The sequence below is a fragment of the Notechis scutatus genome, chromosome Z, assembly GCF_049901735.1.
Source record: "Notechis scutatus isolate UNSWTSFEM ecotype Mainland chromosome Z, rNotScu1.2, whole genome shotgun sequence".
NCBI classification, from domain to species: domain Eukaryota; kingdom Metazoa; phylum Chordata; class Lepidosauria; order Squamata; family Elapidae; genus Notechis; species Notechis scutatus.
This window is the reverse complement of record NC_142025.1, coordinates 56012509-56030561: the sequence shown is the minus strand read 5'-3', so window position 1 is coordinate 56030561 and position 18053 is coordinate 56012509. Positions and strand designations below refer to the sequence as shown.

Sequence of the window (18053 nt, the reverse complement as noted above, 5' to 3'; positions counted from 1 at the left end):
ACTTTGGTATATTAATACCCAGAAGTACATAATCAGAGATAGATAACATTTTGTTTCCCAGCTTGGAGCACTAATGCCAATAGCCCAACCCAGTGATGATCAATAATCAGAAATTCCTGGCATTCTAAAGTATCCATAATATTAAACATATTAGACATCAATACTTACCAGCTTTTTGTAAAGCACAGCTAGATGTTTCACAGTGTAAGCCAAAGAAGGATGGTCAGGTGCTAATGCTTTTCTCCTGATGTTCAATGCTCGCTCATACAATTCCTCTGCCTTGTAATAGCTCTTCTTTTCATTGTTGAGGGCTGCTAAATTGTTCAGTGACTGGGCACAATCAGGGTGACTGGGTCCAAGAACCCGTTCTCTCATTTCCAAAGAGCGTTTCAAGAAAAGTTCTGCTGTCCTATCAGCCAGTTTAGAAATAAGTATCAGTGTATATTGTCATGTCAATGACACATGTTCTGACCCAGCTCCCCAAACATGAGAAATCCTCTGACATGAACCCAAAAGATTCGTTTATTAGGAATGCCGGCAGCCCCAGCAAAAAGTTTCTCTCACAGACTAACAAGTTCATCCAAGATGAATAGTTGTCTGCCACACCTATTCATCACTTCCCCCTGTCTTTTATCCCTAGAGATAGGGTGGGGCCTCGCTAGCAGCAGTGGCTCTTCCTTCCCCAGGATCGGCCCATGGTTTTCCACTGCTTTCCTTTTCTCTGCCTTCTGTGCAGCTGCACGTCAGGCACTGGATTCAGTTGTCAGTCCTCTTCTTCATCAACTACCTCCCATCTGGGGGCTGTTGACTTTCCATCTGAGGGATGACTGATGGCCCAGGCTCTGCCTCTGTCTCTCTCTCTCTGCCAGCTCCATTCCCTCTTCACCCTCGGAGCTCCCACGTTGCCCTGATGCTAACCCTGACTCCCATGACTCCTCCTCCTTCTTTGATTTGGCTGCTGGAGGGGCCGGCGCCCGACAGGCTACAACAGCACAGCACCGTAGTAACACGAACAAACAGAGAAGTTGCTAATTTATTTTAATGGAAATCTTCATCCCCTGAAGTCAAGCTAGTTATAACTGCAATTTATTGTTCATTCATTTATTTTGTTCAAAAGACTTGTATGGCTGCCTGTCTTAAAGCACAACTCTGGGATGTTCATAAAACCATAACACAAAACCTAAAACTTGACATTTCAATTATCCCCTAGGAATTCCCCAACAATCAGACATAAATAGATATAGGTCTTGATAGTCTCAAGAAAGCTAAATTCCAGAAAGCTAAAAACCCCTGCCAGATACCTTCTACAAGGCAGGTGATCTATGGGAAAGCATGTTCCAAGCACCACTAGAAGTGGGAAGTGTGATTACCCTATCCAATCTGACAGGATAGGCAGAATCTGTCAGGGATAGGTATTCCCACAAATAATTTAGTCTGTGTCATATAAAGCTTTAAAGGTGATAACTAGCACATTTAATTGCAGTCAAAGTAAACTGGGAACTTATGCAGTTCACACAAGTGGCACATTATATTCACAAACCCAGAAATCTTCAAGAGCACTTTGAAGTGAAGAGGGTAAGTGAACAGCAATCTCCACTGATCCTTATGGCCTAGCCTCACAAACAGGGTCCTTCAATTAGTAATGCCCTAGAGCAGAGTGTCAGACTGGCCCGCAGGCCGGATGCATCAAGTGCAGGCCATGCCCAGCTCCATGAATGGGGAAAACATTGCAAAATATCACAAGACAACAACGTGATACAGCGAATTTGACACCCATGCCACCAGAAATGTGCATATAATGATAGTCATACCACCACCCCTGACCTACAGTCATGGCTAATGCCACACTCGAAACCTAAGAAGACACATTTGGGGGGAGGGGGGGCTCCCTTCAGTGGCTCAGTCATACAAATCAGGTCAGCCCTCATCCTCAAAAAATGACTGGATAGCAACAAATCTGCATTCAAGATAATAATTAAGTCATGTCACATTCCAGTTGAAAAATAATGTATTATTAGAAAATCACACAACTTGCTACCGTGTTTCTCATATAATAAGGCCGGGTCCTATTTTTTTTTGAGCCCCGAAAAAATGGCTAGGCTGTCTTTTCGAGGGTGACTTAATTCCCCCCCCCCTTGCATCTTTGGGTGGGTGGGTGGCAACGGCTTGGATGTTGACCTTGGCATTGGTGGGGCACTTTGTATTGGGGTCAATGCAGGCAGCACCATATCCGGGTGTGCAACAAAAGTACTTCCTAATGGCAAGCCCTCCCACCATTCCCCCCCCATTTCGCATGTTTTAATATAGGCCTTGATTTGGGGGAAGGGGCTTAATTTCATTTCATGCCTATAAAACATGCTGGGACTTCCTATTGGGGGAGGCCATATTGTTGGAGAAACAGGGTATAAGTTTAGTTTTGACTTACTAAGTTCTATGTACCTGATTATTATTATTAACAAATCACTCTTTTTAATTTAGTATCTGTATAAATTGAGACAAGTATGGTTTATTAATAAAAATAGTTACTTTCCCTTCCATGAATTACAGCTAGAGATCTGGTCTGCTCGGTCAGTTCTTTAAGATTTTTTATCAGAAAAAAGGCATAATAAATAATAATCAAACAGCAAGATGGTCAGTGTAAATTAAATCAAATCAAATCATGCATACTGAACATAACATGTCTGAAATCTAATTCTGGGGTCATCTAGAAAATGTGATTGGCCGAAAACTTCCAGTTGCAAGGCTTCGGCGGCGGCAGGAATCCGCGATTGTGCGCGGTTCCTGCTGCGCTCGCTGCTGAAGTGCCTCTGATCCAGCTGGATTTGGAGGCTGTCGTTACCCCGTAGAGGTAACGGAAGACAGAGGAGATCCGGGCAGGGGTCTGGGGATATCGCAACCCCTCTCCCCAGCCGGCTAGACTCCTTTTTCCTAAGGCGGTGGAGCGGCGGTCAGCAATGGCCGCCACAAAGAAACCTTCAGCCGGACAAGATCGTGCAGGAGGAAGTGTCAGAAAGTGAAAGTTCTTTGGCTGAACTGGGACCCTAAGATATATCTAAAAACCCTGGAACTAAAAAAAAAAAATTGAATGATATATTGTTTCCAAAGGAGACTGTGAAAGCGGCGAATGAAAGTGTTAAAAGGGAAAGTTCACTCTCCTTCCTTATGGAGATAGCAAATGGACATTGAAAAACCTGCTTTGGTACAGAAGGTAAAAATTAAAAGTTTCTTTTGCTATAAGTGGGAAGGGAGAGGTAAAAAAAACTTATATTAAGATCTTGCTGGAGGAGAATTTATAAGATTAGAAATTAACTGCAATAAGACTTCAAAAATATATTTTGGAACTTTGTAATTGATATTGCCCCAGGAGGAGAAAGTGTGAAGAGAAGAAGGTGCTAAATGAAACATTTTGTGTTTGTTTGGATTGCTTGATGACTTTGGGACTTCTGGAACCTACTCTAAGATTAAAAACATTTGGGTTGTTTTAAAAAAAAAAGAAGAAGAAAAAAACTTACAATGGCATTATCGGTGGAAGAATTAAAAATGGAATTTGAAAAATTAAAAGAAGAGGAACAAGAAGGCAAGGGCTCCTTTGGATCTGTTTTTCATTTCTTAGAAATGGCGATTTCTATCTATCAGCAAATACAACAACAACAACAAGAAGCCATCTTTAATGGACAAATAACTTTAGCCAAGAAAGAAGGGAGGAAGAGGGGAAGGAAAATGGAGAATCTAAGACTCAAAAAAACAACCAAGAAAGAGAAAAATAAGGTGAAAAATCGATACAATGTCAGAAAGCAACAGAAAAGAGGAATACAACAGAGAGGGGAGGTTAAAAAGACGGAGGTTAAGGGGGGGGGGGTAAAAAGGCCAGATTGGATAAGAAAGGAAGGGAAAAGGGGGAAAGAAGTCATAAAGGCTTGAAACAAGATGGGAAAAAGCAGATTTTTTTTAGAGACAAAGGATAAAGTATAATTAAAAAGAGATTCTGCAAAAGTACACAATTGTATTGTAGTATTTGTATTTGAAATAGAAAATTGGAATATTATAAGATTTAATAAAATGTTAAAATATTAAAATGCTTAAGGTTTAATGATAGAGTTTAATTTGCTATTGTTTTAATGTCATTATAAACTTGTCATTTTCTTATTTTCTTATTTTAAAGGGTAGTATCTAAAATGTATTAAGCAGAATCAGAATGGAAATTATATATCTAACTATATTATAGGTTTGTTGTTTTCTTATTTTAAAATGTAGTATTTAGAGTGTACTAAGCAGAATCAGAATGGAAATTATGTATTATTTCAAGTGTTAAATTTTGGGGAAAGATAGAAAGGCATCATACTTCAATTAGTGATTACAGGAGAAATTTTGTGTTAAAGAGAAGAGATAAATAGATAATTGGAAAAGAACAGGACAAAGATACAAGTATAATGATTTAAATTAAGATGAAATAAATAAAATAGAATTAAGAGAGTGAAAAGAGGGGAGAAGTTATATAGAAAATATAGAATGGTAAATAAGATAAGTAATGGTATACAAGATGAGCATGAATTTGATTTAGGTCTGTACAAAAAGATGTAAGCCACTTTCCAAAAAGAAGTTTTATGTTTCTATGTTTTGTGTTTTTGTGTGTTTACGTTTGATTGAGAATTAATAAAACCTTGGAGGAATGTTAGAAGAGAATAATTGTAAACAAGTCAGATGAAAATATAAGTATAATGAATAAAAACATATAAAATAGATAAATATAGAAAAGAAATATAATTGAATAAAAGTAAAGGGAGAAATAACGAGAAATTTGAAAAAGATGTGTTAATGCTGCATAAAACAATGTTTTATTTGCCTTGTTAAAATTTACAAGTAGCTTTCAGAAAAGAGGTTTTATGTTCTTATGTTTTATGTTTTGTTTGTCTTTAAAAACTAATAAAATTTGTTTTTTAAAAAAAGAAAATGTGATTGGCCAAAATATTTTGAATTCATAGGGTATTGTGTGACCTTCATAAAAATAAAGCTGTCTTTAATATCATGCTTTGTACTGGCAAATAAATATCAAGTTTTCCTTTAAGACTTTGATAAACTCAACATTTCATGTTTTTATTACAAAGGTAATGCGTTAATGCAAGCAAAAAGGTTGTGCATTTTAATTACATTAATTTTGGTATCCTCTAAGGAAGTAGAAACTTTGATATTCTTAATATGTTTATTAAAAAGCTATTCAATATCACTACTTCCAGAAATGGAACTCTTGCATAGAATTAATGCAACTATTCTAGTTAGTTAGCTTCCAAAAAACCCTTCAGCTTAAGATATATAAGTTGTCACCTGGTTATTACTTACTCCAGATTATTCTGAAGATAGTAGAGAACTCCAAGCTCATTAAGTGTTCGAGCATTGTCTGAGGTATCTTTACCTAAAGTCAGCTCTTCCAGCTGCAAAGATCGTTGACGAAGAAGAGCAAATCCATACTAAAAGCAAATGAAGAAATTATTGCCTTGATATTCTAATGTCCTATAGTAAAACTAAGGGAAAACATGCTTGAAGTCAACCTGTAGAATCCATGACAGAATCTGAATATGGATTGTTCCACAAAAAATGCATGCATTACTAACTTACCTCTCCAATTTATACTATATTTTAAAGCAAAGAAAGGGAAGTTTAAATTATACTATAAAACGTATAAATATATCCCCCAAATCATCTATCCATTTAGATAAGAGAGAGAGAGAGACAGGCAGAAAAAGAGAATATTTGCATGAAAATTCTCCCTTCTTAAAAATAAAAAGATAGAGGGAGAGGGAGAAAGAAAAATAAGTAGGAATGATAGTACTGCTAGACATTTTTTTCAGAATTATAAAATACTTCTGATTTTTAAAAACTTTTTGAGAAAAAAGAATCAAAACAATCTATTTTGGTACGGAAATTTAATATAGCTAACGTGATATAACAGTTTCAAGTTGTATTTGTAAATGACATTTGAATCAATTTACTGAAATCGCCAAAACCATATAAATACAACATTAGAGTGGGAATGGACCTCAGAGGTCTACTAGTCCAGCGGTCGCCAACCGGTGGGCCGTGGCCCACTGGTGGTCTGCAAGAAAATTTTGGTGGTCCGCAGAGAAATGTCACCCCCAGAACACCCCCCAAAGCAATTAATCCAGGCTGCGCCACCTACATGGCCCTCCCTCCCCGCCCACTCACTCCTTACCTGGCACACTTGTCTGCTAAATTGCTATTTTTCCTTTTTCCGACTATCAGGTGTTCTGCCAGGAGATTTAGATTAGCTAGAAAGCAGGAAACCATTGGATTTCTTGCTTTCTAGCTAATCTTTAGATCTTTAAAAGCAGAGCCGAACCTTCCTTAGGACTGAAACAGTGCAGACTCAGCTAGCCGATGGCAGAAACACAGATCTCTAAGTGAATCTGTGATTCTGTGAGCAGTTCAATCTTCCGTCTGCTTTGCCTGATTTTGGGTAAAAATTGCTCTTTTTTTTATAAAAAAATCAATATTTACATAAATATTTATAATATTTACATGCAAACCACGCCCAGTCACATGATCACCAAGCCACACCCACAAATTAGGCCATGCCCACAGAACTGGTTAAGAAATTTGAATCCCACCCCACCTCTGTGTGTTTGTGTGTGTGTTAGAGAGAGAGAGAGAGAAAGGGAGGGAGGGAGACAGAGAGGTTAGATCAGATCTCTCTCTCTCTCTCTCTCTCTCCCACCAATGTCAGCAATTTTGACCGTCAGTCAAAATTCATATTAGTGGTCCCTGGGATTTAAAATTATGAGTTGGTCCCTGAGGTCCAAAAGGTTGGCGACTCCTGTTCTAATCCATATTGAATACATACTAACAAGAATGCCAATCTAATCTGAGTACAGCTTTGTCATTTTTTAAAAAAATGATGACTCAAGCCAACAGTCATTGCTTATATAAAGATATTGAACACTATACAGTGAAGTTACATGTATTTACCAAACTGCCTTTCCATCTTGCAATTTTTTGCTGAATTTTGAAGGATTTCTTCCTAAGATGTTCAGCCTGTTCAAATCTAAAATGAAAAATGCAATTAATAATAACTAGTAGATCAACAGAAGTTTTAGCAGTAGAATATTTATAGAAGATCATAATTTCTCAGGATATAATGGGTACTGGTTCCAACAAAAGTCAACAAAAGTCCTGTACTATACAGTACTATATAACTTTTTTACAATATTGGTGCAAGGCATCAACATATACAGATTTAAACTTTTTCCTGACTTTTAATTTCATCTTTATGTTTTCTTCTTTCAGTTCTTCTGTCATTAATAGCCCACAGAAATCTGGCACAATACAGACACCCAGGTTAATGTATAGGTTTCATGTAAGTATTAGCTGTGAATATGGATGTTTGAACTTGAACTCTCCTTCTGATTGAATTCTGATGATTCTATGAATTAATCTGTATTATTTTCTTGGCAGAAGTATTTTCTATTCTTTTTCTTTTTCCATGATTTTTTTAGTTCCTAGTGTAGCTTATGAATTCTGATATTTTCTCCTTCCTTTCCATCAGTGTATTAACTTCGTGCAAATCCATTTAATTTTTGTAAATAAGCTAAGATGAAACAAAATTGAAACAATTCCTTAAAATGATATTTCAAAAATATCAGTTACAGTGTTTTGCATAATGAATGAGGCAGATAACACATAAACTAAGAAATATAGTAAAACCAATCAACAATCACATTTGCTTTATGAATTGTATTACTTTCCAATCCTCCCTAATTTTTCTCCCAGGTTTCCATAAGATTATTTACAATAATTAACTATTTAAAATCATTCCCTATCTTCAAAACTTTCATTCCCTGTCTATTCCCCCAATGTTCTCAAACCCAATTCCTTGGCCAATTCAATACCAAGAAAATTCTAGCAGCACCCCAAGAAAGATCTTGTTAAAAATGAAGCGGGGGCAGGTTCTGGATACAATATGGTTTTTCCTTACTTGTTCTGCTTCTGATATAATGTTGCCAGAGCATCAAGTTCACGAGCTATCCTGAGATGATCAGATCCGTAAGCATTTTCAGAGATCTCAAGTGCTTGTTTATATAACTGCTCAGCATTGCCATATTTCTTCCATTGCACATAAACACTAGCTAACTGATGAAGTGACTGAGCCACTCTGGGATGATCTGGATCAAGGGCAGTCTCTCGAATCTCCAGAGAGCGCTGCAATGGAACAATTGCCTGTGAAGAAGGTGAGGTTTTTTTTCTTTTTAGAAAAGGATAGGCAGTAACACACACACACACACACGGCCCTAGCCTTAATGTCAATTGTTGGCTGAATTCTACATGAGGTAGTTTGGTTCAGTAAAAATGATAACATGAAATCAGTTGCATTGATTAATCAATCACATGGCTAAACTGATACAGATATCTTATATCTATTGTCAAATTTCCATAATCATGAAAAATAAGAAGCATATTTAAATGAAAGTAAAAACTCAAGTTTCTCCGGAAATCTGATTCTACATATGCCACTGGAAAAACAGAGATCTGAATGTGTCTTCTTTTCTGGAGAGGTACTTACCTGACTGAGAAGACCTAGGTCTTTTAGAAATTGCCCCAGGGTCTCATAAAGATCAGCCAAACAGATCATGCTTTCTTCTCCTTCACAATTTTTCTCATATAACTTCAGAGAACTTAAATATTCTACTGCCATGGAGCTCTTATCTTTCCCAAGAAGCTGCCAGTAGCTGAGTAGTTCTGCAAAATGTCCCCTACAAGCAGTAAATACTAATTAAACTCATTAAAACGTTCTAAGAATCTTATTGGTCACGTTAATATATTGTGTGAAGTATTTACATAGATTGTTTGCTTTTGGTTTACCACAACAGCTTTGCTTTATAGGTGAATTGGACTGCAATAAGTAGCTCATAGTTTTTTTAAAAAAATTAAAACAATGTATGAACCAAACTGGCGATACAAAATAAACGAATATCTTTCCAATTTTATAAAGGAACTGAAATACAAACATTTTCAACAGGTGCCCATATATCTTATAAGCTATCCCTGCCACACTGCTCTTCAAATGCTTAGCATACAATTTTGAAAGCTAGTGGTCAAGATTGTGGCTGTCCTTCTTATAGAACTGCACTGTCCTGTTAGGAAATAATGCTTCTCATATAATAATAATAATTTAACATAATAATAATGCCATTGAGCGTGAACGGAAGCATCCCAACAGCCATCTTATTTGGTCTAGAGAGGACAACAATGACAATGATGACATCACAAATGTCGGCAACATCATCAGTGACTATCAAGCATCAACCATCTCCTCTGATGAAATACTCAACATTTCCCACATTGGCCCAGAGTTCAAAAACAGTGACGGCTCGGTGGCTCCACGCTTCTGCAGGGTTGTTTGCAAAAATGATTCACTCACCAAGAGTAATACCAACTGTAAGAATCTTCGTTCTTGTCCTGACCTAACCTTACAACAATGTGTACAATCCCGTGAACTATGTTCTGAGCTCAAAAGACTCCACAAACTAGGAAATACATTGACTACCGCACATAATATATCAAAAGACCTTCAACTTACGTCCCAATAACCATCACCGCAACATCCAACTTTAGACATGCAGGCCCCTTACATCCTCCAGACCCACTACTACATATCTTAAATGCAAACTACTCAACGCAAGAAGCCTCGCAAACAAAATGCATGAATTCCTCATCCTACTAAGCATGGCCACATTCGACATATTTGTCTGTGAGACGTGGTTGAATGCATCTTTTCCAGACTCCATTACCACAATCAGAGAATATCACGTTTATCGGTCAGATCGCGAAATCCGTAGAGGAGGTGAAGTTGCTATCTTCTATATATAGTCCCTAAATCTTAAAAAAATTCAAATTACACAGGAGCTTGCTCTTCCAAAGACCATAGTCTGTGAACTGTCCTTAAATCCCACAATCTGCTTCTTACTATGCTACAGAACCTCTGATTATGACATAGTTCATGCAAACAAGCTAACAAGCTAACAAGCTAACTTCACTGCTAACATGGGCTACCTCGTGCCCACAGCCTCTTATTTTCATTGGTGACCTCAATCTACCTCTTATAAATTGGATCCTAAATGAATGTACATCCGAACCTATGCATGCAACCCTGTACAATGCTGTTACGACACTGGGACTGGATCAATTAGTAACTAACAACACTAGACTCAACAACTACCTCAACCTCATCTGCAACAGCTCAAACTTAATCTATGGCCTAAAAATACAAGAACCCTTTTCAAACAGTGACCACAGCATGATTGACTTTTGTCTAAATTTACGCCCTCACAAAGAGGATCGTAATGATAGATTCCCCAAATACAACTTCAAAAAAGCCAACTATGATCTCATATCTGCCGACCTACCATCTCTTGATTGGCACGTTCTGTTCTCTAGCTGTAATACTACAGAAGACTATTATAATGCATTCTTGCTTGAACTTGAAAGAGTCATCAAATTTTATGTACCAACCCTCCCCAAAAAAAAATTACCCATAACAATATGGAAACTTCAATTTGAAAAAATTGCTATGGCGTTAAAAAAAACTAGCTACATAGCAAACTTTAAAAACTGATACAACACCTTATGCTGACAGATGAAGGCAGAATGCACCAATTATCAGTGCAAGCAAGAGAAAAAACTCCTATGCACAAAATCCACCTGCACCTTCTACAATTTTGTAAACACCAAGCTTAAAGACTCAAGAACCATCCCACCCCTAAAAGGACCAAATGGGAAAGACTGCAGCAATGAAACTGTTAAGGCCAACTTCTTCAACACGTTCTTCAGTTCAGTCTTTGTAAACAGCAATGGCTCATGCCCCACATTTCCTAGTCGTAACACAACTAACTGCAATGATCTACTACATATTGACTTTATAGAAGATAACGTTGAAAAGGCACTACATAGCCTAAAACCATCCCTATATATTGGCCCCGATAGATTATGTGCATACTTCTTAAAATAGCTCTCCATTGCCATAGCAGAACCCCTAAGCATAATATATGAGATCATTCAGAACCAGCTCCTTACCGAACCTATGGACCTTAGCAATGGTCATCCCTATTTTCAAAAAAGGTGACCCCAGCCTGGTTGAAAACTACAGACCAATCTCACTGTGTTGCATAATGTGCAAAGTCATGGAATCAATCAACCAATCCATTACGCTCCACTTAGAGTCAAACAACCTACTCCCCAAAAACCAATTTGGTTTCAGGAAAAAATTGTCCTGCAATCTACAACTCCTACACTATAAAAATATATGAACTACTCTACTCGACCAGGGTAAAGCAACAGATGCAATTTACATAGACTTCTGCAAAAGCCTTTGATTCAGTGGTACACAATAAACTAATGTTAAAACTAAACTCTTACGGCATTTCCGGATCCCTACTGCATTCCTGTCAAACAGGCAACAAATAGTAAAATTAGGGAGCGCTGTATCAAACTTGCTCCAGTTAACAGTGGTGTCCCCCAAGGCAGCATTCTAGGACCCACACTCTTTATATTCTACATAAATGACTTTTGCGATCACCTTATAAGCAACTGTGTCCTCTTCGCAAATGATGTAAAACTATTCAACACCACTGACAATGTTACTGCATTTCAAAGCAACCTTGATTATGAGTCTGAATGGTCAAACAATTTGCAACTCCAAATCTTGACCAACAAATTATCCTACAAATTGGTTAAAAAAAAAAGTACACCAAATACAAGCTACACGGATATCACCTCGTTGACGACCCTCACTCTCTCAAGGACCTTGGAGTATTCATATCAAATGACCTAAGTGCCAGAGCTCACTGTAACAGCATTGCCAAAAAGGCATTAAGAGTTGTAAATCTAATCTTACAAAGCTTCTCCTCCAGTAATATTGAATTGCTAATTGCATACAAAACCTTTGCTAGATCAATACTCGAATACAGCTCATCTGTCTGGAATCCGCACTGTATATTGGACATTAATACAATTGAGCGAATCCAGAAGTATTTCACAAGAAGAATACTACACTCCTCTGCTCGCAACAGAATACCCTTGAAATTTGGGGCTTGGACAACCTAGAACATTGCTGCCTATGGCTGGACTTAAGTGTAGCACACAAAATTATTTGCTATGATGTCCTACCAGTCAATGACTACTTCAACTTCAACTGCAACAATACAAGAGCACACAACAGATATAAACTCAATGTAAACCGCTCCAAACTTGATTGCAGAAAGTATGACTTCAGCAACAGAGTGGTCAATACTGGAATGCACTACCTGACTCAGCTGTTACATACTCAAACCTCCACTCCTTTAACCTCAAGCTATCCACTATTGACCTCACCCCATTCCTAAGAGGTCTGTAAGGGGCATGCATAAGTGCACCATCGTGCCTCCTGTCCCTCTCCTATTGTCCCAATTTATTTGTACCTATTTCCTGTATCCTTACTCATGTTTATACTTATTTCTATTATCTTGTATGCAATTGAGAAATAAAATAAAATAATAACATCAATTTAAATACCTTATAGCAATGTAGAATCATACTCCAAAGAAGAAAAAATCATAAAACGTGTATTTAATGTATCTAGATTTTATAGCCACCTAATTTGTGTTATCGTGACCCAATGTGATGACCCGTAGTGTCTCAAAAATAACACAAAAACTAAAACATGAATCAAGGTCTTGCAATGCCTTCAACTTAGCTTCGCTGTTTTATTAGTCACAGTTTAAATTCAAAAAGTAGATAATGAAGCAAAAGGAAACTAGAAACAAACCATATTGATGAGAGTTCCAAGGCAAACCAAGATAATTAATCACACATTCCAGGAAGATACCCGGGGAGAGCCCAAGGGAAGAACACCAACAAAGATAAAGCTCATCCAAGGAAAACACTAATTCGACTTCAGCGCCTGTGAACACGCAGTTTCAAACTCTTATACAGAGCTCACAGCTGCAACCCATGAGGAGGATCGTGGCCCTCTCCTCCCGAGTAGACCACACTTTTCCTGATCCTCTCCTAGGATGCCCTAGGATGGATAGGGGATGGGCCTGGATCCTCCTCTGATTGCTCAGCCAGCCTCTGCCCTACCCCAGGCTTCTCCACTACCTCTGGAGCCACACTTCCACTCCCTGTTGGCTGTTCCTACTCTTCCTCAGAGTCAGTCTCCACCAGGGGCATGACAATATCACCCCCTGCAGGGCCCCTTCCCCAGAACCAGGTGGATGAGGAAGTTGAGGAAAGTGAGAGTGGAAGTCATGGACCAAATGAGGAGCATGAACATCAGTGGCATCAACCCAGGTGAAGTCCTCTGGTCCATAACCTTTCCATGCCACCAAATATTGAAATCGGCCCCGCAACTGGCGTGAAACTCAGATACTCTCCACCTCGTACTCCACCTCTCCCAGAGGGGCTACTGAGCCTGGCTGTGATGGAGCTGATCTATGCAGACTGTCGGCCGAGGCAGGGACTAACAGGGAGCGATGAAAAACAGGATGGATACGCATGGTCCATGGCAGGGAGAAATGAAAAGCCACAGGATTGATCACCACCTTGACCAGAAAAGGTCCCAAGTAATGGTGATCGAGCTTTTTCTATGGCCGTGTCGTTGGTAAGTATCGAGTAGAGAGCCAAACCCTATTGCCTACTGCTAAAGGCGGAACATTGCGATGATGTCAGTCTGCAAAATGTTTGTAGTCCTCCTTTGCTCTCTCTAGTTGATTGCGGACCATGTGGTGCACAGCTTTTAACTCTTGTAAGAACGTATCCACTGCCGGAAATGGGGAATCAGATGGGGCTAAAGAGAAAAGTCGTGGATGAAAACCATAGTTAGCAAAGAACACATGGGTGGATGCATGTTGAGCATTGTTATAAGCGAATTCTGCCACCGGCAGCACTTCCACCCAATTGTCTTGTTGAGTATTGCTGAAACAGCAGAAGTACTGCTCCAAAATAGCATTTTCTCTCTCTGTCCCCCCATCAGTTTCGGGGTGATGAGCAGACGACAGACACGCCTGAACCTGCAGTTTCGCGAGTAGGGTCTGCCAGAAGTGTGCCGTAAATTGTACCCCCCGGTCTGATAATATTCGGTCTGGTAACCCATGCAACCGGAATACATGGGAGATAAACAATTGAGCCGTTATCTTGCCCATCGGAAGACCCACACACGGAATAAAGTGGGCCATTTTAGTCAACATACCCACCACCACCAAAATGGCTGTAGCACCCTTCGATGGTGGCAACTCAGTGATGAAGTCCAATGAAACTGCCCCCCAAGGTCGTTCTGGTCTCGACAAGGTCTGCAAGAGACCAGGGGGCACACCAGGAGCATATTTGGCTTGTCGACAGATCCCACAGGATGCCACATATCCCGACACATCATGTTTAAGTCTCGGCCACCAAAACGTCCTAGAGATGGGGTGTTTTGAACACCATAAAGTGTCCCGCTACCGGACTATCATGACATTGATGTAGGATAAGGCCACGAAGAGGACCTCCAGGCACGTAAATGTGATCATGAAACTGCAACAGGTCCCCAATATACGCCCAAGAAGTCTCTTGTCTCCCATTCTCATCCAATTCTTGACGTTGAGCTGCCACAAATGGGTCCTGCCGCTGCTTAATCCTCACTCGGAGGTCCACAGGTTCCTCGGTAGCCGCAAACCGCTCTAATGGAATCACCGTCCGGGGCAAGATTTGAAACTGCGTGTTCACAGGCTTCTGAGATAGGGCGTCGGCACGTTGATTCCCTCCACTCAGAACATAGGTCACCCAGAAATCAAATCGAGCAAAAAATAAGGACCATCTCACCTGATGCGGGTTCTATGTCCGAGCTGTACGTAGGTGTTCCAAATTGCGATGATCCGTCCGAAACTTGATTTGGTGACAAGCCGCCTCCAGGTGGTGCCATGTCTCAAAAACGACCTTAACCGCCAATAGCTCCTTGTCCCAAATCGTATAGTTGCGCTCTGGAGCCCACAACTTCCAGGAATAATAGGTGCATAGGAACAAGCTGCCTGCGGGAGCATAGGCCTGGAGGAGCACCACACCAACAGACACATTGGAAGCATCTGTTTCCACCACAAACGGCTGGCCTGGATCAGGGTGTTTGAAGATAGGCCCAGAAGCAAAGGTAACCTTCAACGCCTCAAAAGCTGCCTGCTCCTCAGCACCCCAATGGAACTTCTCCCTTCTTGAGCAGACTAGAAAGGGAGCAGTCAAGGCAGCAAAGCGAGGAATAAATGTGCGGTAGTAGTTTGTGAACCACAACAGTCGTTGCACATCCTTAACCTGCTGTGGAGGTTCCCATGCCTGTAACGACTCTATTTTTCCTGGGTCCATTTCCACCCCAGCAGGTGAAATACAATGACCCAAGAAGTCAATCGTGGTTTGTACAAACTGACACTTCTCACACTTAGCAAACAGGTGGTTATCACGCAAACATTGCAACACCAGCCACACATGTTGCCAGTGTTCCTGCAGGGAGTCCGAGTAAATTAAAATGTCATCTAGATAAATGACCACGAATTGATCCAAGAAATCATGGAAAACATTGTGCATGAAATGCACGAACACAGCTGGAGCATTGGTTAATCCAAAAGGCATCACGGTATACTCAAAATGACCGTACCTTGTCCGGAAAGCTGTTTTCTACTTGTCTCCTGCACGAATGCGAACCAGGTTGTAGGCCCCACGCAAGTCCAACTTCGTGAAGATCTTAGCTTGATGAAGCCTCTCAATCAGTTCAGGGATGAGGGGAAGCGGATACCGATTCCTCACTGTGATTGCATTCAACTTGCGGTAATCACAGCACAGACATAGCTCCCCGATTTCTTTTTTACAAAAAGCACCGGTGCAGCCAATGGGGAGGTAGAAGGCCGGATAAACCCTTTCCAGAGGTTCTTGTCAATAAAATCCCACAACGCAGCCAACTCCGGTTCTGACAGGGAGTATATGCGACCCACCAGCAATTTTGCATCGGGCAACAAGTCGATTGGACAGTTATACGCCCGATGCGGGGGCAACTGATCCACCTCCTTCTACTCAAACACATCAGCAAAGTCCACCAACTCCACAGGTAGACCCAGGTCCACGGGCGTAGCCACACTCCTTGTACAGGAGCACAAGCAATGGTTGGCACACTTCCTATCAAGGAACTGCACAGCTCCAGAGGACCAGACAATCTGTGGATCATGGGCCTGTAACCACTCCAAACCCAGCACCAACGGAAAATGAGGCACTGCGGCAACGTAAAACACAGTTTCCTCCACATGCTGCCCAACACGCATGCAAAGGGGTTTGGTTGCCGCAACCACAGGTCCCGAACGAAGGGGCTGACCATCAATCGTCTCTACCATTACTGGTGGGGACACCTGTTGCTGAGAAATGAACCACTGCTTTGACAAAATGAGCATCCATTAAATTGGCTGTGGCCCGAGTCGACCAAGGCTTGGATCTCTACCGCTCCCACACCAAGCACAAACACACTTGCTGTCAGCACAAGATGCTTCACCAATGATGACTGGGGTGGAGATGTTGAAGATGTCAAAGGTGGCGAGGGTGGCAAGGTTGGTAAAGATGGTGGTCCTAAGGACTTTACAACCCGACCTACAGACCTCCGTAGGCCGAGCGATGCTCGTTTCCCACCACCACTGGCGTTTGCTGCTGTGGATGTCTTAACAGGACACTTGGCCGCAAAATGGCCTCGATTGCCACAATAGAGGCATAAACCATCACAATGACGTCTATCCCTTTCTACTTGAGTCAGGCAAGGGCGGGCAGCCCCCAACTGCATGGGCTCCTCCAAAGGCACTTCCACCAGGGGCGCCGTCTTGCTGGGAACAGATGCAGTCTCCATCCGTCATTGCACCCGTTGCTGCTGAAGCCTAGCATCGATACAAAGACACAGATGCATGAGCTCCTGAAGGGTGCGAGGGCATTCAGTGTGCGCCAACTTGTCCAGAAGCTCTGACGACTAACCCTCCTGGAACTGGTCTAATAGTGCTGCCTCATTCCATTGTACATCCTGGGCAACCACCCAAAAACTAGCAATATAATCCATGAGTGAGCTACGCCCCTGCTTCAACTCTCTCAAACGTCTGTTTGCTGTTTGGCTCCGAACAGGGTCCTTAAACATGGCCTGGAACTGACGGCAAAATTCGGCATAATTGTCCAACACCTGGTTGGTCTGGGTCAACAGAGGCATCGCCCAACGTGCTGCAGAGCCTGACAACAAACTAATCAAAAACCCCACCTTATCCCGGTCAGTGGGGAAGTCCTCAGGCCGAAGGCTCATATAAAGCTGGCACTGCCCTCAAAATGCTGGAAATTGGGCCAGCGAACCATCAAATTTATCTGGCACTGCCACTGGGCATTTGCAGCATGGCCAGACAGCTTGCATTTGTGCCACCTGTGCAGTCAAAAGAGCCACTTGCTGGCTTAACTGCCGTTGTCTGCTCTGAGCTGATCCATGGTCATCCCACAAAAAGCAAAAATAAGTTGAAGGGGTGGCTGAAGTCAAAATATGATGACCCGTAATGTCTCAAAAATAACAGAAAAACTAAAAGATGAATCAAGGTCTTGCAATGCCTTCAACTTAGCTTCGCTGTTTTATTAGTCACAGTTTAAATTCAAAAAGTAGATAATGAAGCAAAAGGAAACTAGAAACAAGCCGTTTTGATGAGAGTTCCAAGGCAAACCAAGATAATTAATCACACATTCCAGGAAGATAACCGGGGAGAGCCCAAGGGAAGAACACCAACAAAGATAAAGCTCATCCAAGGAAAACACTAATTCGACTTCAGCGCCTATGAACACGCAGTTTCAAACTCTTATACAGAGCTCACAGCTGCAACCCATGAGGAGGATCATGGCCCTCTCCTCCTGAGTAGACCACACTTTTCCTGATCCTCTCCTCCCTGCGTGCCCTAGGATGGATAGGGGATGGGCCTGGATCCTCCTCTGATTGCTCAGCCGGCCTCTGTCCTTCCCCAGCCACCTTTACCACCTCTGGAGCCACA

General features: G+C 41.1%; 1 protein-coding gene across 1 annotated transcript in view; it reads right to left on the bottom strand.

The window, feature by feature from the left end:
• NPHP3 (nephrocystin 3) overlaps positions 1-18053 on the bottom strand; it is a 100754-nt gene that overhangs the window by 15348 nt on the left and 67353 nt on the right. The window contains exons 20-24 of the mRNA XM_087947906.1: positions 8573-8762; positions 7988-8229; positions 6982-7057; positions 5338-5465; positions 169-409 (exon numbers count right to left, since the gene is read on the bottom strand). Of these exons, the coding sequence (XP_087804032.1) occupies positions 169-409; positions 5338-5465; positions 6982-7057; positions 7988-8229; positions 8573-8762 (877 nt within the window). The remainder of the gene's footprint in view (positions 1-168; positions 410-5337; positions 5466-6981; positions 7058-7987; positions 8230-8572; positions 8763-18053) is intronic.